General features: G+C 38.5%; 1 protein-coding gene across 1 annotated transcript in view; it reads right to left on the bottom strand.

Moving 5' to 3' along the window:
• LOC146617421 (exostosin-1) overlaps positions 1-25,760 on the bottom strand; it is a 378,284-nt gene that overhangs the window by 44,292 nt on the left and 308,232 nt on the right. The window contains exons 4-6 of the mRNA XM_085373085.1: positions 20,942-21,035; positions 13,530-13,637; positions 3,150-3,269 (exon numbers count right to left, since the gene is read on the bottom strand). Of these exons, the coding sequence (XP_085229211.1) occupies positions 3,150-3,269; positions 13,530-13,637; positions 20,942-21,035 (322 nt within the window). The remainder of the gene's footprint in view (positions 1-3,149; positions 3,270-13,529; positions 13,638-20,941; positions 21,036-25,760) is intronic.

Raw genomic sequence — 25,760 nt, 5'->3', positions numbered from 1 at the left:
CTCCGCCACCTAACAACAGACATGTACTAATATTTGAAATTTAAAATGACAGCTTTTTAGGTTATGTTAGGTGCTTTGAGAGGTCTCGAAGAGAGGAACATCTTTGCAGACCCAAGACACTTCATCCTGTGGAGCAACTCAATCCCAACATCAGCAGTCCATTAGTGAGTTAGCTAACACGATCCATCTGTCTTGTTACCGGAGGTTGGGTGAGCTGGTTGAATGTTGTGACAGTGAGCCAACAGGATGTAATGCAAGAGTAATGGAGCTGTTGATCCTAGCCAATTGGTTGGTTGCTACTAAAAATTGTATTTATTTATTTTTGCAAATTATATAGTGACATAAAAATCCTTGAATTTCATTTCGGGTTGTTTCTTCATAAATGGCATATGGGCTGTCTATATTTTTGACTTTTACATGCATATTTTAAATTTTTTACATGACTATAAACCATTCAAAAGTAGAGATATACCTAAGTAGTTTTGACTTATTGTGAAACTTAAAAAACACATTTTTAATTTAAAAAACAAACAAACTTTTTAATCACATTTCTTTGTATTTAGATCAAAACAGTGGAGGAAACAGGGAAGGGGAATTGACACTTACATCCAGCTTTTAACAGCCACACACACACATATATGCCACACACCCACCTCCTTACACCAACTGTCAGGCTCGCAGTATGTGGGACACTACGGTTATCAGCCACGCTTCATTTCACCCGTTTAGCCTGGTGGCATGCTGGCTCTGACTTTTTAGCACATCTGGCCAACAGTATACAGCTGTCAGCGGTCTCCTGTCTAATTTCATACCCTGCTAGCACTGGGCATTTGGTGGAATTACCAAGGTCTTGTTTGTGCTCAAAAAAAAAAAAAAATGCTGCAATTTGAGGACACTTTGTATTATTAAGGTAAACATGAAGGCAAACATAAATTATAGTTGTAGGGCTTGGTGATGAAATTATCAGTCATTTTACAAATAGATGGGTCCTTATTCCTGGTGTTTGATAGATGGCATTGATGCAAACATTTTAATATACACAGCATTAAATTGGCTCAAACAGACAAATGTGTGACGTTATTACAGGCATGAGATCTTTCATTTCAATTGCATATGCCATACTTTCAGTTCACTGTATCATTTTTCTACTTTACATATGCATATGAAGTAGAAAATTATACACATAACAGGAGGCAAATTCTGAAAGCAAAAGTTGGAAAATAATAAGGAAAATAAAAAGGTTGTACTTTTAAGTACAAGGTAGTAGCTGTTTGAAACCCTTCAGGGATGGTTAGGCGTGCTTCATATTTTGAAAGTTTTGAAAGTTGATACCTTGATTGCTCATTTGTGCAATCAAAGCAATCAACTGAGCTATAGAATTAAAAAGGGAGTCATTATTTTATGACTAATAACAGAAAATAACTGTGCCAGCATTAAACATTAATGGCTTTTCAGTCTGTTAAACTTTCTTTCTATTTGTACAAATTCAAAGAGGTAAGATATAAAATCAATAAGAATGATAAAGCCAATTTTCTTAGTCTTAATAAAGCCTAAATATGTGCAAAAAGATCTACCTGTATACCTGTGCTTCAAACTTACTTTGTGAAAAAGAATGGAGATTCCACCTTTAAACTTGCATTCAGTGTAACTTCAGCAATTAAATCAGACAACAAACTGGCCTACACAACAACCACAGCCCTCACCTAGTAATAATATTTTTACACACATTAAAAAAAATTAAGTCGAAAAAGTTAGTCTTTCTTTGTTGGTGTAATGATTGTAATAATAGTATTTATGTTATCGCTATGATGATAATTGTGATAATTATGATATTAGTATTCATGGTGGACGTGATAAATTAAAACAAACTGTGGGCTTTAGAAAGATCATAGCAATCATACTGATGTTTATGTAATGATACCTATGATTCTTCTGCTGATGTTGGTGATAAAAAGGATTATTATCCTCTGTGTCTGTGTTCAGAGATGATACAAAGCGCAAATGGTCTCTGAGGTCTGAATCGAGGTTGTAAGGAAATGAATTTCTTTTAAAACAAAAAAAAGAAAAAGAAAAAAAGGAAGACTAGGATGGCTTTTGTGGTACATGGCAATGACACAGGTTCATTTCTGTACATCAGCTGGTTAGGTCATTTAATGAGCCAGCCTGTGGGTTTCTAGCCTTGAGAGCGGGCATGAACGCCCACTCACATACTGCAGCCTCTTAAACCTGTAGGCTGCCAGACAGCATGGTCCTCCTTCACACTTGGTGCTTCACAACTGGCACTTCACGACGCCTATGTTTTCATTTCAGGCAACAAAATGCTGGTTTCCATCTTCAATATTTCTTTTCTTTTCTCAAAGATTGTCAGGTTAGGTTAAAATAAAACCTGAACTCCATGTAAAGTTTTCTAGGTTAACCTTGCTGAATAGTCCACCAGAGATTTTATGAGCACTTTTCACACATAGCAAGAGGTTTTCTTTTCTGTTTGTCACTGATTAGAACTGATAAGTCACACACAATCTAGACTACCATTAGATACAGAAGGACTCCTGCTAAATATATGTAACTGTCACAAGTCTGATGACAGTGAAGAAAATGAACATTAAGTACTAGCTGGTGCCAAATCAAAGGGAAAGAGGGGCAGTAGCTTTGAGAGTTGAAAAAAGGATAAGTTCTATATAAAAATGTTATATGCCAATGGTGTATCAGCGGCTTTCTCACATGATGCTAAGGGTTTATTGCAGAAAAACACAGTTTTATGAAGAAAAAACAACAACAAAAAGTCAAACTGTAACCCTGATCTCAAAACAAACTTTGAGCATGCCAAATCACCCCCAGTAACTTTGATATACCTTCACTGAGTGTTTGAACACTGCATTGCCGAGCTGCTTCTGAGTGGAAATGTATGAATATGGAGCAGAAAAAGTACTGCAAAAGAGAGGGCACATTCAGCTAACCTTCTTTGGATAAAAAAAAAATACTGACAACTGGAGAAAGAAATCTTTCAAAGGTTTGTCTTTGGGAGGTGATGCATAGCCAGCGGCAATGTATAGTACAGAACAAGCTATAGCAGTTTGACTGACTAAATGCAACTCTCCTGATGAAAATAAATCCACAACTCCCATTAAGACAATGTTTTGCAAGCTTACCTCAAGAGTTGTTAAGACTATTTTGGCTATGGAGGAGAAGTAGGCGTCCCAGAGGAACTGAGTTTGCTGGCGGAGAGCCAAGATCCTGTCATGGCCCACGGACCGGGTAATGGAGGGAACCTGTGGAAAAAATAGACAAAGAAGATCAAGATGACAGTGAGACAGATTATATTATGCTAGATTTTTAAACAATGCTGAGTGAAAGATGAGAATCGGCGGAAGGCAAATAGGGTGGAGGAAGCATAAATAATTTGTGGACATGCAGAAAAGATTAAGGGAGATTTTCCCCTCAAGACTCTTCCACCACATCTTACTTTGTACTTACCTCCATTGATAGTGTTTCAACTAAACCACCTGCTATTCAGCTCCAGTTCTGTATTCACCTGAGAGTTAATTCATCTAAGTGTATGCTTGGAATATATATATATATATATATATATATATATATATATATATATATATATATATATATATATATGTACTTTTTTATATAGATGAGTTTGATGAGCTCTCCAAAGCTAAAAGATATTTAAGCTTTAGTTTAGAATTACACAAAACAGTTAATCAGCTTATCATAGATGTTACATTACCTCAACAACTTATTGATCATTGTTAATTTATTTTTTCCTGGAACAGAAATGAAGGGGAATGAAAAAGCCAAGTGCCAGCAACCGCTGCTGATAGCTAAGACCCACAAGAACAGCCCATGATCTCACTGTTCCCAGCACACACTAACATACAAAACATGAGCAGCTGGCTTGTGAATTGCCTGAGTGGCACCTTTAGGGAGAGACAGTGAAAGCTTAAAATTAAGGAACACCATGATCCTGACTTGGGAGCTAAACAACCGGATATGCCAGGGAGATGGTGCAGGATGTTGTCTTGATGTCCAGCTTGGAAAACAACAAAGTACTACAAGATGAGATCAGACATAACCATACATGCTCCATTGAGCTTGACAATAAAACAGTCAAGGGAATATTCCAGCCAGTGTTTCTAAAGACCCTCATCGGGGGCGTATTTGAAGCCCAAGAACTGTTTGGTGTTTCCCCATGGACAAGAAATCTCCCGTCAATAAACATTAGAGTGCCAACTGGTTAGACTTGGCCAATGAAAAGGCCACTATAATGTGGGGAAATAATGAGTGATGGTGATAATCAGTTTTCCCGAAACACTCATCATTTTCCTGAGGGTGTTGAGGATTTTTATTTAAAGAGTCCCAAGCCAGTTGGCTCTATCGGTCATGCTTTGACCAGGGAGCTCTCATCTTACAGTGATCTGTGAAGCCTAATGAGGCGACTCCGACTGACAGTCATCCTGTCTGGAATTTCTTCAACTGATATTTGTCACTGAAATATACCAATTTCCACATGCATTATGTGTCCAATAATATCTTCATCCCCTCTGCTTCAAGGCGAAATGATCCCTTCATTCATTTAAATGAGACCACTGCATTGACAGGAGTGCTGATACAGTGGGTGTTGGCAAAAAAACAAACTGTGGGGCTGACAAGCAAAAACACTAAAAGATAATATAATTGAATGAATGGAAAAAGTAAAAGTGTACATTCTATATCATGCTAATACTTTTGAGTTTTCATCCATTTCTTTCCATTTATTGTTTGGATTTAAACAGGTTTCATTTTTGCCTGGGTTTCTTTGGTTTACTGTACTATTGATTTTTGCATGCTTCGTTTTGCTAAAAATTATATATTCAGTTTACTTTGCAACAAAAGTTGCAATTGTTTGCCTTTGAAACTTTGCATTGCTGGGCTGTCCAATTAGCCTTCACACCCATATTCATATTTTTTAAACTGGTCTTTGTCATGGTCCTGCGGCCATGACACAGTGACTTTGTGTTTGTGTTCCTTATTGTTATTATTCTCTTTATTATTCTTGGGCTGTTTTGGGATGGTTTGTGTTTTGGGATTTTAGATACTGGGTTTTGGGTTTGTGCTCCCTCTATTGGTCCCTGGTGTTAGTGTTCCCCTGTCTCGTCAGGTTAATCAGGTCCAGCTGTGTCTCCCACCTGTGTGTGATTTCCCAGTGTCTCTCTGTGTACTTATAGTGTGTGTTTGCCTCTGTTCCTGGTCGCGTCGTCTGTGTTCATACCTGGTGTAATCCCCTGCGTGCTCTCCCTGCTGTTCTCCCTTCATGCTCAGGTTTGCTATTTCTTTGTGTAGTTTCTCCCAGTTAGTTCATCCTTAGTTCTGTTTTACCATCCCCACTTTATATTGGATATTATCAATAAATCACCCTCACACCTGAATAAGTGCTGCGTTTTGAGTCCTCCTTCCGCTCTCCACACGGCCGCTGCCCCGGACCGTGACAGTCTTATTAAATTGCTTTTATGTCATATGACTACAGTGATGCTGCTTGCATTTTAATTTATCTATTTTTTTATGCTTCGCTCTTTTCACACAAGAATAATAAATAAACACGACTGGATTTCATCTCTGACAGCCCTGAAAATATTTTGGGTAGCGACAGATTTACCAAGCAGGGTGAATTAGTGTGAGGCTGCACTCACAAGACTGCATTGATAGTAGTGGTTTTCAGTCAACTGCCTCCTACAACCCTTAGTAAATATTTTTTGTATGATTCATTTAAATGCTTTCCTCCCATAATTTTGATCTCTGAAATCGAAGGATCTTCAAATACATGCTGAATGCAAGGCCAGCTGCAAAAATAGCTGTGTCCATGCTTACCACTGTGCCTCTACAGTAAGTACAGATAACACAAGTATTTTTTTTTAATGCTTGGACAGAGCATTAGTAAATCTGGCCCACAGAGTGATGACAAAATTGCATCAAAAATGAAAGAGTCACAGATTATGTGGCAGAGTGTTGATAATTATGGGTAAAAACCAAAAAAAGCACTCACAGTACAGAGGGGCTCTGCTGCTTATCCACTTTATAACAAAATTGTATTATAATTGCTTTTTCATTTACTTTTAAAAGATATTTATTTCACATTTGCGTGATCTGAAAACCCCACATTAATCATGAACTCAGGAAAGCGGTTGCGCCGGTGTTGACGTCACTGGGATCTGCCTACAGCAGCACAAGCTTTAATTGTTCAGCTCTCTGAGGTGGAATATAAACAACACCAATCAAATCAGCCCCATTCTCTTTCCCTCGATTGACTCTAATAGTGTTTATGTTTCTCAGCAGGGGGGCGTTTTGTGTGTGTGTGTGTGTGTGTGTGTGTGTGTGTGTGTGTTGTGTATTTCCCCTCTCCATGGAGAGAACAGAAACTCTACATAATAAACAGCCAGGTATTGCTGTGCTCAGTGATGTAATTGAAAGTAATGAGATTCAACTCTCTCAGCAGGTGTTACGGCTTCAGTGTTGCATGAGTTCCTGTGTGTGTGTGCGCGTGTGTGTTTGTGTATGTACACGCGCATGCACGTGTGTGTTTGTGTATGTACACGCGCATGCACGTGTGTAGGTAGTTTCTAGTGAACAAAAAAAAAAGGAAAAAAAAGGGAGAAACCAATCAGGGCAAGCATACGGAATTTGTTTACCAACCAAAAACTAAAATATATTCTGGTTAAATATTTCACTGATTATCGCCTTCTTTATAGATGTTGTCATCTGGACCAAAATAATTAAGCTGACCGTTGAATAAACCATAGAGCCCGAGGCTAAAGAATCCTTTCTGATATCTACTTTCCAGAAAATGATTTTATTCTTGCCACTCTGCCGACTGCCTCAGTGCTGAAAGAAAGAAATGAAACGCCTTCAAGGTGTCCTCAACATCTATAAATGTGTGTTGAATGAAAAGCGGAAACAACCTGTATTGCTGTATCCCTTTTAAATTAATTCATTAATGTTTATTTATGTAACATTATATTAAACTGCTCAACTGGTGTTTATTTAAAACTGACAGGAAATATGCAGATGACTTTATTTCCTCTAAAAAAATGAGTTCCTGTCTTTTATCAGGAATTTGGATGACATAGATGATTTTCTGGAAAAGAAAGGTGGTTTTTGAACCACCACGATGTATACAGTTAGGTCCGTGACAATGACAAAGTTTTTGTAGTTTTATTTCTGAGTGATATATTTGCACTGGATCTTTCAATATGAGGAGAAACTGACATAAGTAAAGGGGGCAACTATTTGCCTGAAAAAACCTTTTGGCTCTCGGAGGAGACGGACGCACTTTTTCTCCTCTCCCTTATCTTCCCTGCTTAGTTCTTATGTCCTTGTCTAGTCTCGTGTTTTTTGTATTACTTTTCCCTGGAACACACTCTCACAGTCTGTTTCTAAAACCTAAAGGGAATTATGGATTTGATCAACTGGTCTCTGAATGCTATTGACACCCTTTTCTCAAGGAGAAGTCTGGGAGGGACTTTCCCTGCCGGATACACGATGGACGGGTGGCAGAAATGGAGGATCGTGTGCCTGGCAGGACTGTCGATCGAGGACGCTGAAGATATCTACCTATTCGGAACCATGATAACAGGGTTCTTGCTGATCGGAGCTGGCTTGACCCTGACTTATCAGAGAATTAAGAAAGGGGAACCGGCTGTTCAAACCCCCCCAAGGCTGCCCGCTGGGATTGAAACGATGGTACGAGGCGCGACTTCTCAGAACTGGCTCATTGAAAGCAGCATGGTTAAGACCTTGGAGACGCTTACAGCTGCCGTGAATACTCAGAATAACACCTCTGAGCGTATATTGGGTTACATCAAGGAGAGGCCTGCTCAGAATAACACCTTTGAGGGAAAGTTGGATTACATTGGGGTGGCTGTAGCTCAGGTGGCAGAGCAGGTCAGCCACTAATCAGAAGGTCGGTGGTTCGATCCCAGGCTGCCTCCTGGCTGCATGCCAAAAATCCTACCCCATGTTTGCCTACTGGTGGTGGTCAGAGGGCCCGGTGGCGCCAGTGTCCGGCAGCCTCGCCTCTGTCAGTGCGCCCCAGGGCAGCTGTGGCTACAATGTAGCTTGCCATCACCAGTGTGTGAATGTGTGTGTGAATGTGTGTGTGAATGGGTGAATGACTGAATGTAGTGTAAAGCGCTTTGGGGTCCTTAAGGACTAGAAAAGCGCTATACAAATACAAATGCAGGCCATTTACATCGTAGAACAGCTCACTGCAGTCGTGAGGTCTCAGAATCTGCTCTCTGAGCAAAAGAATGACAACACCACGGAACTGAAGGTTGATAACATCATGGAGAAACTTGCGGTTCTCCAACGGGAGATTGAGAGACCAGTGTTAAAGAACAGCTTTGAAATTCTCATGAGTTGTTGCAAAAGGAAAATTAACATCATAATCCGGCTACCCCTTCGGCGCCAGCTGTGGGCTCAAGGCTGGAGCCGAACAAAAACTCCCTGATAACGACTGTGTTGAGTCTGTTCCTTCCCATTCCATGCAAGGCCACCTGGGTTGGCTGAAAGACTGTTTACTTAGCCTGGCAGGGCGAAGGACACTGTCTCAGCTGAACTATGGACACGCACACACATACATATACTGATACTGATAAGCACTCACTGACGCATCACCCTCCCTACCCCGGATCCAACGCCACCTCCAACGCTTACCTCCCCTCTGATCATAGCTGGACTGGCCATCGGGCATACCGGGCATTTGCCCGGTGGGCCGCTGGCGATTTTTTGTTTTTATGGGCCGATGGATTTATTAATTTTTTTAGGAAGGGTATATATATATAATGAAAGGTGTTGGATTGGCCAATTGGTCATGATCGACTCTGGGCTGGACCAATTACAGCCGAGGAGGCTGGATGCACCCGCCCCCTTGTTTAGCAATCACGTGATTTTCGCGCATTGCATGCCGGGAACTAGTGGCAAAACAATCCAAGTACCGCATCAAATGCAAGCATTTGCAGCACCGCAAAACGTTCATTCTCCGGTTCCAATACCTTCTTGTTTTTTCTTTGGCGCACAAAAAAGGAATGTACAAAACAAAAGGAAAACAATGCCGGTCCGTACAAAGACAGACTCGACGAAAAGACAAAGAAAAGATACGAGGAAAAAACAAAGGAGTGAAAGTGTCAGACCCTTACGAGCACACAGAGGGACAAAAGACGTCAGCGTGCTGCCCAACTTTCACCACGCTCAGATTTATAATTATACGCTTCTTGGAGTGAGTGCATACACTCATGAAGTTTAGTAACTTCAGGTCACTGCAACAAGCCCAGGTACAGTTTACCGACGGATGGGTACAGGACCTTGAAATGCACCGTGTAGAACGAAAGACCATCGTACGAACAAAGGTAAGTGTACCAGTCTCACAAATCGTCTCCATAAATACACATTCGTTAACCGTTTATTAATATAACCTTTGAGCTCAACGGTAATTAATTAGTAGTGGAAATAATTTTTGGTAGCATTACAGAAATGTAGCAGTGACAATAATATTGTATGTTGCAATCGCACTGGACAATTAGTGATACAAAACAACTGTTTTATCCTGTGAATAAAAGTATATGTTTTTGTCAATGTACCATGGTGATAACAGAAGCGAAACGCAATATTGTGTCAGGACAATTCACTATTTATGCACAATAAACAAAGGAGCATAGCGCGACAATTTCTGTTCAGCGCCAGACTTGCTTGTAACCTATATCACCAATTATGTTAAGAAAAATGACGTATTAACTACTACAAAACTCTGACCTTTGTGGGAATGCTTGGAGCAGACTAACATGTGAGCTGGAGTGTTCTGAGACGTTTATTATTATTAAACGTCTCAGAATTTGGTATATCCAGACCATCCGTGGGCTCTTACTTCGGAAACATGGCTTAAAAATTTTCTCTTCAACGACGTAATCCGATAAAAAACGATCTCTTTGCCCGTCGGCTTCCCGTGGCTGTCATGCGACCGGCTATTGCAGTTAATAATACAACAGCTTCTTGCCATTTTTTGGGTTTCTTTTTATCGCTGTGTAACTGAGTTCAATTGAAAGCCTGCGTGCGCTAGTACCTCTTGCCACAAGTTCCCAGAATCTTTTGCGGTTTTACCCCTGAATGACGTCACATTTTCAATCTTTATCCTGGTGGGCCGGTCTCTAGTAAAAATGCCCAGTCCGATTTTTTGTCCCAGTCCAGCCTTGCCTCTGATGTGGACATCGGGTCAGTTGGAGGCGCAGTCGAAGATTGCAGCGGTACCAGATCAGATGTACACACTGGAACTCTTTCCCATGTTGCTTGTCTGTGTTTATTGTGCTATGGTGTGTTGATATCTGTGCATTCCTGTATTATCCTTCTGTATTACACATTTCGATGTTTTTTTTCCTTGCTACCTAGCTTGACCTGTCTCCCCAATGTGATGTTTGTATTGTATGTACGGTCGGCAAGGTCTGTCATCTCGGTTGTGGGCAAAAGACCTGCAACTGACAAATAAAGCCTATCTCATCTCATCTCAAAATAAACCTATAAGAGAGATTGCAAAATATGTAAGATTGGTTCAGTCGACCATCTATGACATTCTTAAGAAGAATGAATGCAGTGAAGCTCAGCGACACCAAAAGGCCCGCAAGCTCACAGAAAACAACTAAAGTGCATGATGACAGAATAGTTTGAAAGAAAAAAGGTTGATAATTGTAAAGGTCTACAAACAAGAGATGCCTTGTAAAGAGATGGTTTACAACAAAGTGCAAAAATCTGATAACAAGAATTGAAAAGGACCACATTAGATTTACCAACAAATAAATAAATAATCATTAGATAGATGAAACCAAGGTTTACTTGTATCAGAATCATGAGAAGAGAAAAATATGAAAAATGAGAGGAACGGCTCAGGATCTGAAGCAAACATCATTTGTCAAACATGGTGGAGGCAGTACAAATGAAGAAAACACTTTGGGAAGGCACTTACTGCATCCAAGTATTAAATGTCTTATGTATGTCTTATGGTCACTGATTCAGTCTCTTCCCTTCCTACCTTTGATTCTGTGCTTAGCGTGGCAGCAAAACAACAAGAACCACCGATTTGGTGAACAATGAAGAGAAACAACCCAACCTTCCCCAGTTTGAAATGTTAAAATGTGCCTCAGGTTGCATGATGCTTGTTCTGAAGTGACATGTATGTGACAGTCCCTTTATATGCCACTGTGGTTCATCACTCGTGCATTTCATCTATTATCCTGAAAGCCTTGGAAATTAGCTGTGTTTATACCTGCCCCTGTCATTTCCTCACATGTCTGCATTAAAGCAAGGGAAATTAATCGAAAAATGTTTGCTTTGTTTGGATCAGTAATGAATGTGAACACCCTCAGTGTCGGAGGCTATGTCAAAACAAATCTCTCACTTCACACATTATCTTAACCAACAATTAGCACGCCTTTGCATGATGGTTTTATTTTAAGCAAATAAACCAAATAACAAAACCTCTGACAAGATTAGTGCACTATTGTGAGTCTCAGTAATGCTTAATAAGGAAAAAAGCCTGGTATGTTTTATCTAAAAGCCACGTTTTTTTAAGATGGCCTGTCTGCTATTGTGTGTTTCACATAGAAAAACCACAAACACACTAATTAAAAGCAAAAAGCCTACACATGCTTACTTCTGGACTTGCTGTCCAGGTGGTGGTACAGGTCACTGAGGCAACACATGGTAACACAGAGTTATTACAGTAAGTAAATATCACAAGCTCTACCCACCGCTGTAATGAAAGAGAACAGAAGGTGATCCAATTGTCGAATCATCTATTTTAGATAAAAATAGTTCAGAGCGTAGGTGTGAGTGTCTGTGCATGTCACTGCTGTCATAAAGCATATGATTTTAAAAAAGCCACATGATTGCAATGAGATTTTTAAATTTGGTACATATCGATGATGTGCTGACAGGTCACACTTTTATCAACACTTTTTCTCATCCATAACCTAACAATCACCATTTGATTACACAGACACCAAGTGCCAGATGCTATATTTCCACATTATATTTCTATTTGGACTTCTCTGGAAAAAGTCTCTGAAGCAAAAATGATTCACTGCACTATCATGGAGGCGGCATGATGGCACAGTGGTTAGCACTGAGATCTCATAGCAAGACGTTTTGGGGTTTAAACTGGCTGATCAGTCCTGTGTGGAGCTTGCACATTCTCCTTGCGCTTCTCTTGGTTTTTGATGGCTTTCTTCCACAGTCCACAGTATATGTTGGCATACTTACAGCAGGTCAACTGCAGATCCTAAATGAGCTGTAGGTGTAAAAAGCACAATGTGTTCAGGGTGTTGCCACATTTACCGGCTCCAGCCTCTGTGTGAACCTAATTGGATTAGTTACTAGGAAAATGGATAGAGCTTTGGTTTTATATTCAAAAGCTCACAGTCAAATTAAATTCATTTAAAATTACAGCATTTCGCTTTATACTTTATGTCATCCATGCCTGTGAATTGTGAGCGAAATGATAGCCATTTGAAATAATTTAGAGAAAATATACTCAATGAGAAAAAAGCTTTTTCCATGAAGTTTAGTGTAAAGAAGGGATAAATCAGAGGCCCCTCAGAGGCAGGACCTTCCACAGCTGTCGGAGCAGGAAGCAATAGCATTGCTAACAAGTTCTTAATGAATACACATTAGTAGGCCACTGGTATGGGATTGTAGGAGGCTGCAGATGCAGGCAAGAATAAGTCAGTTTAAGGCTTTAAAATAAGCAATAAAATCCTAAAATCTATTCTACAAGCCACAGATAGCAAGTCATTAAAAAGGCTATTTGATAAACAGTATCACAAACAAACACTTGATCTTTGAGGAATATTAAGTGCATACTTAGGATCTATTTAGTTTTTGACATGACTGCGTGCCCACTTGCAGGTAAGCCTTTCAGAGAGGCAGGAGTGTGTTGAGGAAATATTACACATTTTGTCAGTTTCTTCCAGGCTTCTCAAACTGAATACATGATTTGCATAAAAGTGCCTAAACTGAAATCAAGCTGATTAAACTCATATGGCAGCTTTGTTTGGCAAAGTTAGCCTATTCATGCTTCAGGGCCACAAATCTGTTTCCATGCATTTCTGATCTATGCATTGTGCTTGAAGTTTGAATCAGCCCCAGCTGGATTCTTATGGGTTCCCATGGGGATTCTAAGCCAGAGAGGACAATTATAACTGGGAAGATGGTGGGATTTCACCATCCAGACACTGAATTAGCCGGTGCTGAAAGGGCACCGTTTATCTTTTGTTGGTGTAAAGTGCAAGGAAAGTTTGTCCTCTTTATCCAGGTTACATGGTGGTGGCCTTTGCTAACTTTGAGCCATTTACATATTTATATGTAAAAAAAATTATATATATATATAATATGTATAATTTTTTTCTTCTGCATCTGTTCATACTATTGCTGGAAAACTCATACATCTGCTGAAGATCTAATTTCATTTCCCCATCATTTAATTTTCCAGTGTTTTACAGTACCTGTAATAGCAGCCTCTCATCGCCAATGATGGCGGCTTTCCTCCAGTCAATTACTTCAGAGAAGGGAAGCTCCCAGCCATTACTTAGAATAACTGGAATACATGCAGCCTGTGAGGAAATACAAATGAAAAATTAAAAACAAACATGAAGAAAGAGGCACTACAAGCAGAGGCCATTCTATTTTGAGCTGAAGTGGAAAATACGTCAGAAATTTACTGTTGTTAACTTTGTGGGCAACCATGGGACTCCTAGCGTAGCTTAAATAACACACTCTCACACACATTTGCAAATTGGATTTGTAGAAAGATATCAGCTGAGCAAACAGGGGGTGTAACATTAATTCACATTAAAGTTTTTGGGTGTGATTGTGAACTTGTCCAGTTGTTCACCTCAGCAGGGCTGTCCTCCCTATAAGAAATAGGTTAAATAAAGGCTAAAGAAAACATTAACTTGAAACTGTTTACAAGATTTAGTAGATAAAGTGAAGGAGAAAAATCACAGTGATGCATAAAGTGTAAGCAGAATTTTAAAGTAGAGCACTGGGATGGATCAGCTTTTGGTCTTTTTTTTGTAAGGCATTTATCTTCTTCGGTAGCTTCCCTTTAATGAGACACTTTCAACAGGTTCCAAATAAGTCTTTCAGAAACAAATGGAGTTGCCAAAAAGATTAAGGACAAAATAAACTGTATTTATTTATTTTTTCTGTATGCCTCAATATTTAGAGGGTTCATTTGTGTGACTTGATTCATAGGGAGCTGATTTCATTTCCCACAGGAGCTCTGTGCGTTGCTCTAAATTCATTTTATGAATAAGAATAACTTTATTAATCCCCAAAGGGAAATTGCTTTGTAACAGTTGTTCAAAATTGTGGAAGTTGTAAAATTATACAACTTCAGCAGAAAGAAAATAAATTTTACAACTAGATGAAACGAAGGACCTCCCATGACGTTCGCTGGAGCAGTTAGTCATTCTCAAAACGGTTCATCGTTCGTGTTTAATCGATGAGAGTTGATTGTGCACTCCTCTGCACTATTAAACTGTGTTTAAATGGAAGATACTCTATTTTCTGGCTAATTTGTTTCATTTCACATATTTTATGCATCATTTAAAGGCTTGTGGTGTTGTTTTATTATATTATCTGCTAAGATTATTATAACAGCTTGAACAACTTTGCTTCACATGTTAGAAAGCAGTTCTAGAAAGCAGGTCTAGGCTCTTTAGACGCCGATCCATGACTGAAAATACATGGTATTGTGCGTTTTCCTATTCAGGTATGCTTGGGATCACTGTTTCCAGACATACTTTTTTGTCATCATAATTTCATTAATTTTAGCATGATCCCCAACACCAGTGGCTGAAATGCAGAGCCTCCAGCACATTTTATAGATAGCTGTAGACACTGCTTTACCTGCTCCCTGATGATTTGAACCACAAATTTCACATTTCAATTACTCTGAATACTTTTTGTCACTGATATGTAGAGTAGATGGACCAACTGAAGGGCTGGATGCATCTCTCGGGTCCTGCATCAGATCTTTTCTGTTTTTATTTTCTTTTTCTTGCTAGTATAAAAAGGCCTAACGATACAATTTAAAACGAGTTCTTTGCTAAGTTGTCTGTTACGTTTAGACCAAACCTGCTTAGCTGCCTGTTTTAACGCTTTAAGCATGTTTTTGCTTGTTAAGGGGCTTAACAAGCAGCAAAGGAGGAATTTAGTGTCTCTTTAATGTGCTTGTCTTGTCCACCACGGGAGTGCTTGTCTTCTCTCAAATAATTTCTTTAGCAAATGCTTGTCATCTATGCACATCTGACATGCAGCACTTAAGCACACTGCTTGAATATATTCCTTCTCTGGTATACCAGGAACTTTTTTCTTGTTTTTTAATGGACAGAAACCTTCTGAGATCGCTCATATCAAGTTCTTCAAGTAAGTTCAGCCATTTCTTTCACTAGTGTACAACAAAGAGGGCATCACAACCAAACAATATACTTAGAGATGGGACTGCAGGCTGATTCCTCCCACTCTGTCAAAGACTGAGGTTGCTGTGTCTAGTACTATAGGACACCGACTAGTGACAGTACAGCTTTAATTTTATATTGCAGTTTTTAGAACTGTTTCATTTCACTTAGAAGAAATAAAAAAATTTTCTCATGACTTTAAATGGAACACTTTTGAATAGAAACATTTTGTAATTTGGTAAGTTACCTCTATGTTGGTGAGTTATTTTTACTAAATCAAAAAGGCCAACTGCAGTTTCACTGATGAAAATTTCCAAAAATGAACAAATGTGTTTTTTGCAAATGAATTCTTCATGTGTGGTTGTTAAGTAGCGGCGCAGTGTCTGCAAAGAACGAACAAATTTCAGTATGTTTGGTATTTTCATTTAAAGTTCAAGTTTGACTGGATTCTCAATCAAGTGAAACCGAGAGATTAAAGGAGATTCACAAAATGCCGAGTGCATTACGGGTGACCCGTCGATGCAAATTCTCACTGCTTTGATTAGTCTGGCTTTGTGAGATGACGTTCTCTTTTCTCATCTTGTCTTTTTTCCCCACTGTCATCCTCTTACATGTCTCTCTCTTTGTCCGTCCTCTCCTCTACTGTCCTCTGAATTTTGATGATTATTAAACCACTGCAGAGGTTTATTTTCTCACCTCTAGCAAACACATCGGACATGCTGAAAAGGCCATTAAAATAATTGAGATGCATTTAAATGAAAGTTTAAATAAAAGCAATGAGAACATTTTTTAGACACTTCTTCTTTCAGCTAAACCTGCTAGCTTTGATACTGTAAAATTCAGCCTTGATTTGCCCGTTGCTTTTGGTTAAAAACTGTGAAATGTATGGTACCAGAAATCAGCTACAGAGAAGTCAGTTGTGTTTGTCTTATTTGTCTTATGTGCACCCTTCTAGAAGCAGACATATAAATGTGTTTTAATTACTAACATTTATAGTTTAAAATACTTTGCTCACAATTAAAATATGTATGTATACCTTAAAATCTGCAAACTTTTACAAAATATATGTTAAGCATTAGTGAAATAGTGAAGAGTTCAACACAAACTGGAATTGTGTAAAGTTCATCTTCAAAGGAAACATTTTTGAACCTCTGAAATGTGCTGTTTTCACACAAACCTTTGGTCTAAGGGAAAACAGTTTTTGGTTTGTTTTGTGCTTTCTCAAGTTTCTCAAGTTACAACTTAATTAGTGAGTGTTTACAGTCAGCATTTTTCGTGCAAACTATTGAAGCTGACAGCAATTAAAGCAAATATTGAGGGTTTTAAACACAGTACATTCTTTGTGACTGACTTCACAACCATCAACCCCCAGCAATGCACATTTTTCCTTAGTGACTGGAGGTTGCCAGCGGGTCGTCAACTAGTGTCTGTGTTGTATAATAGAAATGGGAATCTCTAGCCAGCCTACGATATGATATTGTTACAATATTTCAATATTTTGGCACTGCATAAATAAAATTCATTTTCAGCTCTGATACAATATTATTGTAGCTTTTTACATTTTGCGATATGCTGATCATTGCAATAACATACACTGCATTTTATTTATTTTTTAACTACTCAAGTTGGCAATTTGAAGTCTGTTTCTGATAATATATGAATTACCTCTGATAAATTGTCAAAAATCACATATTTGTTGCTGCCTACATAAACAGAAATTCCTATTATCAAAAGTTCTCATTTATTTTTTACATTTCTGCTTAGCACGCTTTCTGTTCTATAAAATTACAACCAGCTGGCAGCCAGTTGAGTCTTCTGTAGTTCATTCCTGACAAAGACTCCTTTAGACTGATGGCAACATGTTAGCAATCTGTCTTCATTTATAAATTAGACAGCAATTATTTGCACACCTTCAGCAATCTCTCTGAGCATGACTGCAATTAGTCCAAGTCAGACTGTGGCTGTTTGCAGAAACATTACCTCCTATCAGGCAACATCTTCAATCACCTTATTGTCAAGTTATTGTGAATGTGCAACATCATCAGGTTCTGGGCAACCATTTGGTCACCAAAAGTTGCTGCTCGATTGAATACAATCTTTTGTAACAATACAGTAGTTTCTTGCCATATTTTTACTAGTGTGACCGAGCCATTAGCTTGCTGTATTACTGTGCTGTATCGATTTATGCCTCTATAGTGTCTAGGCTTGTGCAACCTAGTCCTAGTCAAACGTCTAAAATGTTCTAGGAAAACAGAAACACCATAAAGGTTTTTAGAGTGACAGTTCTAAAAAACTCCTGAGGTTAGCATGCACCGCCCATTTATGTCTGCATGTAAATGTGTATTCTGTCTACAACAGAATGCATAATCAGAAGCATAAAATAAACAAAGAAGAACAAGGAAAACAAGACTGCCAAGGGCAACCACAAGGCAGAGCCAGATACTTAATGTCAAAACAACATTACGACAACGTGCTAATGCAAGATGAAAACGTCTGCGGTCTGAGGATGAGTGTGAATGTCCCTTTCTTGCTTCTCTGCAGTGTATCAACAGAAAGAGGCTTTTCGTGTCAGTGAAATGACAGATTGCCAATAGTAATAAGATGCTGTGCTGTAGGAGGAGGACACGGAACTGTTTGATTAGTCAAGTTTCTGAGCTGAAGCCTTACAGCCTGACTGACAAGCCTTTACCGGTAATTCTGAGAAAACTTTAGAATGATGAGCACGTGTGCTTGGGTCTATTTTCTCTGAAAAAGGAAATGACCAGAAGAAAATTATTTAATTTAATTAAAAATCTGGGTGTTTTAGACAATAAATATTAAAACAAACACATTTTCTTTTTCTTTTTTTTTAAAGATATTAAACCTTTTTTATTGGGAAGCATCCAATATTTTCTCTTAGGACTCTGACAGCAGCCCAGGATCCAAAGAGGACTTCTTCTTCATGATTTCTTTTTGTTTAAGTTACCATTATTAAAACATACAGCATAATATGTTATGTATAAACAACTAGAAAAAACAAAGGAAAAAAATCCCAATTTCTTTTAAGATGTTTGTTTCCCATATTATTTGTGAGACATCTCATATGATTTTGCCACTTTCTCGTTTTTTTCATACAACAGAAAATGTGCCCTCATGCGAAACATGAAATACAGGGAGTGCAGAATTATTAGGTAAATGAGTATTTTGTCCACATCATCCTCTTCATGCATGTTGTCTTACTCCAAGCTGTATAGGCTCGAAAGCCTACTACCAATTAAGCATATTAGGTGATGTGCATCTCTGTAATGAGAAGGGGTGTGGTCTAATGACATCAACACCCTATATCAGGTGTGCATAATTATTAGGCAACGTCCTTTCCTTTGGCAAAATGGGTCAAAAGAAGGACTTGACAGGCTCAGAAAAGTCAAAAATAGTGAGATATCTTGCAGAGGGATGCAGCAGTCTCAAAATTGCAAAGCTTCTGAAGCGTGATCATCGAACAATCAAGCGTTTCATTCAAAATAGTCAACAGGGTCGCAAGAAGTGTGTGGAAAAACCAAGGCACAAAATAACTGCCCATGAACTGAGAAAAGTCAAGCGTGCAGCTGCCAAGATGCCACTTGCCACCAGTTTGGCCATATTTCAGAGCTGCAACATCACTGGAGTGCCCAAAAGCACAAGGTGTGCAATACTCAGAGACATGGCCAAGGTAAGAAAGGCTGAAAGACGACCACCACTGAACAAGACACACAAGCTGAAACGTCAAGACTGGGCCAAGAAATATCTCAAGACTGGTTTTTCTAAGGTTTTATGGACTGATGAAATGAGAGTGAGTCTTGATGGGCCAGATGGATGGGCCCGTGGCTGGATTGGTAAAGGGCAGAGAGCTCCAGTCCGACTCAGATGCCAGAAAGGTGGAGGTGGAGTACTGGTTTGGGCTGGTATCATCAAAGATGAGCTTGTGGGGCCTTTTCGGGTTGAGGATGGAGTCAAGCTCAACTCCCAGTCCTACTGCCAGTTTCTGGAAGACACCTTCTTCAAGCAGTGGTACAGGAAGAAGTCTGCATCCTTCAAGAAAAACATGATTTTCATGCAGGACAATGCTCCATCACACGCGTCCAAGTACTCCACAGCGTGGCTGGCAAGAAAGGGTATAAAAGAAGAAAAACTAATGACATGGCCTCCTTGTTCACCTGATCTGAACCCCATTGAGAACCTGTGGTCCATCATCAAATGTGAGATTTACAAGGAGGGAAAACAGTACACCTCTCTGAACAGTGTCTGGGAGGCTGTGGTTGCTGCTGCACGCAATGTTGATGGTGAACAGATCAAAACACTGACAGAATCCATGGATGTCAGGCTTTTGAGTGTCCTTGCAAAGAAAGGTGGCTATATTGGTCGCTGATTTGTTTTTGTTTTGTTTTTGAATGTCAGAAATGTATATTTGTGAATGTGGAGATGTTATATTGGTTTCACTGGTAAAAATAAATAATTGAAATGGGTATATATTTGTTTTTTGTTAACTTGCCTAATAATTATGCACAGTAATAGTCACCTGCACACACAGATATCCCCCTAAAATAGCTAAAACTAAAAACAAACTAAAAACTACTTCCAAAAACATTCAGCTTTGATATTAATGAGTTTTTTGGGTTCATTGAGAACATGGTTGTTGTTCAATAATAAAATTATTCCTCAAAAATACAACTTGCCTAAGAATTCTGCACTCCCTGTAGTCATAAGATACCAACTATTTGTCCATGAACAGGGATATGAATTGTTTTTATTTTGGTGACAGATTTTTAGATAATTTTAGGTAACTCATCATCCTAACCCTATATATATGTATATATACATACACATACATATATATACATACATATATATGTGTGTATATATATGTATGTATATATATATGTGTACATATATATATATACACACACACACACACACACACACACACACACACACACACACACATATATATATATATATATATATACATATATATATATATATATATATATATATATGTGTATAATTTTAACATTTCTTATCTATTTCTCTTTCAGGTGGAGAGTAGAGAGTAAAAAATTTCAATAGAAAATACCGACGTGGTAGGTCAAGACTAAACCTGACAAAATGATTGCACACACATCACTGTTTGAAATCTTTTTTTCTGAGGTGAGAATATGATCTAAAGTTTGGATACAAAAAATAATGCCACCACGCAACAGTCATACAGGCTAGGGAAAAATGTCAATTCCCCAACCAGTTGGCAAGTGATTGCTAGACTAAGCTGTGCAGCACTCTATTTGTAAACCCTTTTACCTCTTAATAGCATTAAACCTCAAGCCGTCTGGTGAATGGAGGTGTGACTCATGACATATTTTATACAAGTCTGTATAAAACTACATGGACCAATCAACAATATTTAAAGACATTATCCATACACACGCAATTGACTGATTTACCTGCAAGGCCTCCAGGAAGCGGAAAGATCCAAGACGCCGGCCCCGTGGCACCAGGCAGAAGGTAGAGTTATGAAGTAGCTCCTGGTAGTCAAACCTATGCAAAGACACATTTTTAGAAAATAATTAGAAAGTGGGCACAAAAACTGACTAAAAATGTGCAAAAATGGTTTTGTTATGTGAAACGATATTTTAAATATATTCTCAGAATCAATTATCAGATGAGGAAAAGAGAGATAAATAAAGATAATCAAATGTCTAAAAGTTGTGCATTGTTCAAGACATTTCAGTGCATTTTTCTGATCTATAGAGTGGAAACAAACAAAGGCCAAAGTGAAAAATGATTGTCAGGCTGAATCTATGCTCGCACTTTGTCACTTCCTCCTTAGTGTCCAAACCTCAATTTCACAGAACAATCAAAAGCAGCTTACTTTTAAATGACTACCGCAGCCTTTTTTCAAGGACTTTCCTAAAATGTGTCTATGTAGAAGTCAGGGTGGTACCTCCTTCAGATCAAACGATATGGAGGATGGTGGATAAATAATAAAATGTGCTGGAAATAGCACTCCGCAGCTGTTATAAAATCAAACATAGTGGCCCTGAACACATTTCATCTGATCAAGATATGAGAACAGAGAATCGTCCATGCTGGGTTGCTTTCAGTGAAGGCTTCAGTCAGCTGTGTTGGAGAGAACTATTGATCTGAAAGCATAGTTTATCTTGTCCGTCAAGTGAGATCAATGAAAACGTTTGAAGGCCAGTGCTAATATTTTTCTAATGAAATTCTTTTAGTGCAGGTTAGCGTCCCCTTAGGGTAGAGTGAGTTAGATTTCACTCAAAGGTTAGCTGATTTCAGCTTGAAGCTAGTGTGACTGCAGAAAATTGTAAAAAATAAGAAAAAAAATCAAATCATAACCATCAATCGCTTGTCCTTGTACATTGCTCCTACATAGAAACCTGAAAATTCAGCAGTAATAATGGACTTGGCTGAGAACCTGAAGTCATAGAAAAACATGTATTATGAATGTACTGTAGTAATGGTGGTATGAATAATCATTAAACATAACGTTGGCGGGAGACTTTTTTCTTGCCATAATTCTGTAGTCTTAAGAAAAGTGTGTTGCTGATAATACTGGTACAACAGAAATATTTAATATAAAATGATGACATAGGAAAAAGGTTCATATAGAGATAATTAGACTCAGGTTTTAGTACATTTGTAACCTCAACACGATTAACGTTTGGAGTCTAGTTTTATTTGCATTATTGTTAAATAGTTCGAACAGGACAATTTTTACCTGATCTGTGTTGTGAAACATCACTCCACCTGATTTTGATTTAGGTCTTTTCTGTAAAATGGGATTTCTTCCTCCCCACAGTCTCCACGTACCTGCTCACAGAGGATTTTTGGAGTTCTCTTTCTAATATTATTTTACTATTGTAGGGTCTTTATTTTACTAGAAAGTGCTTTGACATAGCTGTTGTTGTGAACTCTGACACTATTCTGTGGTGTAGAGTAGAGACAGTAGTAACACATGTCCCATGTATAGTGTTATTTAGTTTTTGTCCCATCTCCCACTGGAAAGTGAGATAAAAAGACTGTAGCAAACATAAAAAGGTGCATCTACTATGCAGATAATAAAAGTAATCGAACATATATGAAGTATTATATATGTTCTAATAAAATACTGAATTCAGGAACAGTAATGCAAGATCGTGCAACATTAAAAAGAAACATTTATTATACTTATGATGCTAATATTTACAAGAATTACTACATTACTTTTTGTAAATTAAAAAAAAAAGCATAAGTAATGCCTAACGTCCAAAATGTGGTTATCTAGAGATAACGCATCAGTGATCAAAAATGATTTGTCTTTAAAAAAAAGTTTTCTATAAACTCTAATAGTTGGACTTCAGACTTTACTCAACTTTTTTTTTTCCTGGCAAGTCACTTTTGTCAGTCGAAAGTCTTTGACTTTAAAGCTCTGACAGCGTATGTGTCAGTGTGTGTGTGTGTGTGTGTGTGTGTGTGTGTGTGTGCGTGTGTATGTGCATGATTTGAGGGCTGGCCTGAGGAGATTTCAGTTTGGAGTCTAATCTGTCTGGGGATCAACTGTCCACACAACCTCAACACTAGACAGGTGTGTGTGTGCATGTGCATGTCCACCTGCCTGGAATGTCTGCCTCCATAATGTGGGTGTATGATAAGTCTTCATGATGAGAAAGCGTCTGGCATATCACTTACTGTCACTGCACTTTTTGTGTGTTGCAGTGTGTGCGTATATGTGTTTGTATTTGTGTGACAGAGGAAGCAAGCATAATAAGATGTCAGACGTCCAGTTTGTCACCCAAAGACAAGGTCATGTTGACTGCCGCTGAGGGAAATGAACAAAGACAAAGTCAGCTTGTCACATCTAAAGATGGGAATTTGAGAATAACAAGACATATTATTTGGCTAAAATTAAATCTCGCTCCACCACACAGCTCCTCTGATTCACGCTTTCATTGCCAAACATGACTTTTTTGTAAACTCTTTTCAATAAAGCCTGGTTTGTTTTTTATGATGTCATCATCGCCTGCCTTTCCCAGAGGCCAATTCGGTAATGAAATGCCCGGGGAACCTGGCTTGTTTTGGTGAGGTGAAGCTGTTTTGTCCTGAGATGCAAGCTGAACCCTAATTTTGGACATTGGAGGATTTTTGAGGTCTTTTGGCATAAAAGCCCCAGAGTTGGAGATACAGCCTATCCCAGCTGTCTTAGGGCAAGAGGCACGTCTTTGGACTGTGGGAGGAAGCCGGAGAGAACCCACACAAACATGTGGAAACTCACTGATGGAATTAAACTCTGGACCCTCGTGCTGTGAGCCAACAGTGACAACCACCTTGCCACCGATGCTGTAAAATGACTAGCTAAATGTTTTGCGATTTGAATTCATAACCTTGTTTAAAATGGTTCGTCTTCTAGTAAAGTTTTGGAGGCAGTTGTGCATTTTAACCAAACAGAAAACTGAGAAAATGTGCTCTGGATGCACAGAAAGTGCAGATTATGAAGTGTCTTTATTAGATATTAGACTGTCGTCGCTCTCACTGACTGGCTGATCCTCTCAAAACACAATTTCTCAACTGATTAAACTGTCATCACACCTCCTGAGCCACCTGCCGCAGTGTTTGCATTAAGGGGCTGCAGGGTGTCTCACCTTACACCTGTGTGTGCACATAGAGCTCTACCTTTTCCTTACTGCTAGTTTCCGTAAGTGAATGACAGCGTGTGTAAGCTCCATGCTCCTCTTATGTACATTTATAATGTAAACAATTATTTTTATCTTGTGCAGGTAACACTGTTCATTTTCAAAGATCTGCACTGAGTGTATGAGAAGGACCGGTTATGCGACTACAATACATGTCACAATATTTTTCAAATACCTATGTGAAGCAGTGCAAGAGGTGCAGCTGTAACTGTAAGATACTATGTTGCACATGCAAATGAGGATGATTTGTTATGATATCTAAAATATAGCAGTCATTATTAAAAGCAATCAAGAATATCTCCTTCACGTCTTTTATGTTATCTTTATTCAACCAGTTTCTGGTGTATAATCAGCCTTCCCTCCACTTTTCTTGTAATTTTCAAATACTAAATAGGTTTTGTGTGATTTTCTTTCTCCTTGTGGGCAGGAAAGTCACATAAAGACAGACAAGACAAAGTCAGAGTTGGATGATACCCAGTAAAAGAGAATTAAGAATCAATACGTGCCACATAGAATCACTCAGAACATTTTGGCTGAAAAACAAAAGAAAGAGTGTTGTTCACTATAAAGTAAAAGGGTTTTCTCAGTAGAAGACACTAAATAGTTTCAGGAGTGATGGATCAATACGGTTTACAGAGTAAAAAATGTGCCCTTTTATATCTGAAGACAAGCCAGAATCCAAAAAACAAAATATTTCACAGAAAATACAATACAGCTGGAGAGCTCTCCTCACAGAAAGACAGACAAAAATATTGTTGGTAATTGACAGCTCTGTCTGTTGTTTACTGTCTGATTCAGAAAATATTTCAAAAGGTTCCCAACACGGCTTGAGGATAAAAGGGTAGACACAGATACAGACTGATGGATCAACAACAAAAGTAATGGGTTTATCTAATTCTCCAGAAATTAGAACTGAATCCATGACAGCAGACAATAATTTAACCTGAAATTGACAAGAATCAGTGTAATGATGTGAATCTTCAATGAGATGATTATCAGTTGACTTGTCTGGTTTGATATTATCATATTCCGCAAACACGCTATGCATTGCATGTTACTGCCATTGGTTTCACTGTCAATAGAGAAAAGTGTCAACAAATGTACTGACCTGCATGTTTTTAAACTGGAAAAAAGAAAAGCTTTACACGTGTTGCAGAAAAGCCTGTATTTAACTAGACAGTCCAAGCTCACAACATTTATTATGACAAATGTGATGTGATATGTAAACTGCAAATGCCTTTACCAGTAATTACTACTACTACTCTCTCTCATACAGACATCCCTCTAGGTGTAATTGTTCAGTATGTGTGGCTTATCCTTTGCTGTGTGGACTCATAAATTATGAAGCAGAGAGACACAACCAAGAACATCGTGGAGGAGAAAATGAACAGCCTTTGTTCACAGAAGAGCAAACAAGGCTAAAATGTTGCTCACTTGTGTAATTTAGGAGAGAATGAATTGAATAACTTGAACCACACAGTGGAAAATGTCTTCCTTAGAACAACTACTCAGGTGCCAGGGTCTTTAAATGCAGTATATATATATATATATTAGGGGTGCAACGATACACAAA

This window comes from Diplotaxodon limnothrissa, linkage group LG15 (genome assembly GCF_057381915.1).
Source record: "Diplotaxodon limnothrissa isolate DT_005_m linkage group LG15, D_limnothrissa_male_GT1.1, whole genome shotgun sequence".
Taxonomy (NCBI): domain Eukaryota; kingdom Metazoa; phylum Chordata; class Actinopteri; order Cichliformes; family Cichlidae; genus Diplotaxodon; species Diplotaxodon limnothrissa.
Note: the sequence above shows the minus strand (reverse complement) of the source record. Positions and strands in the feature narration are given on the sequence as shown.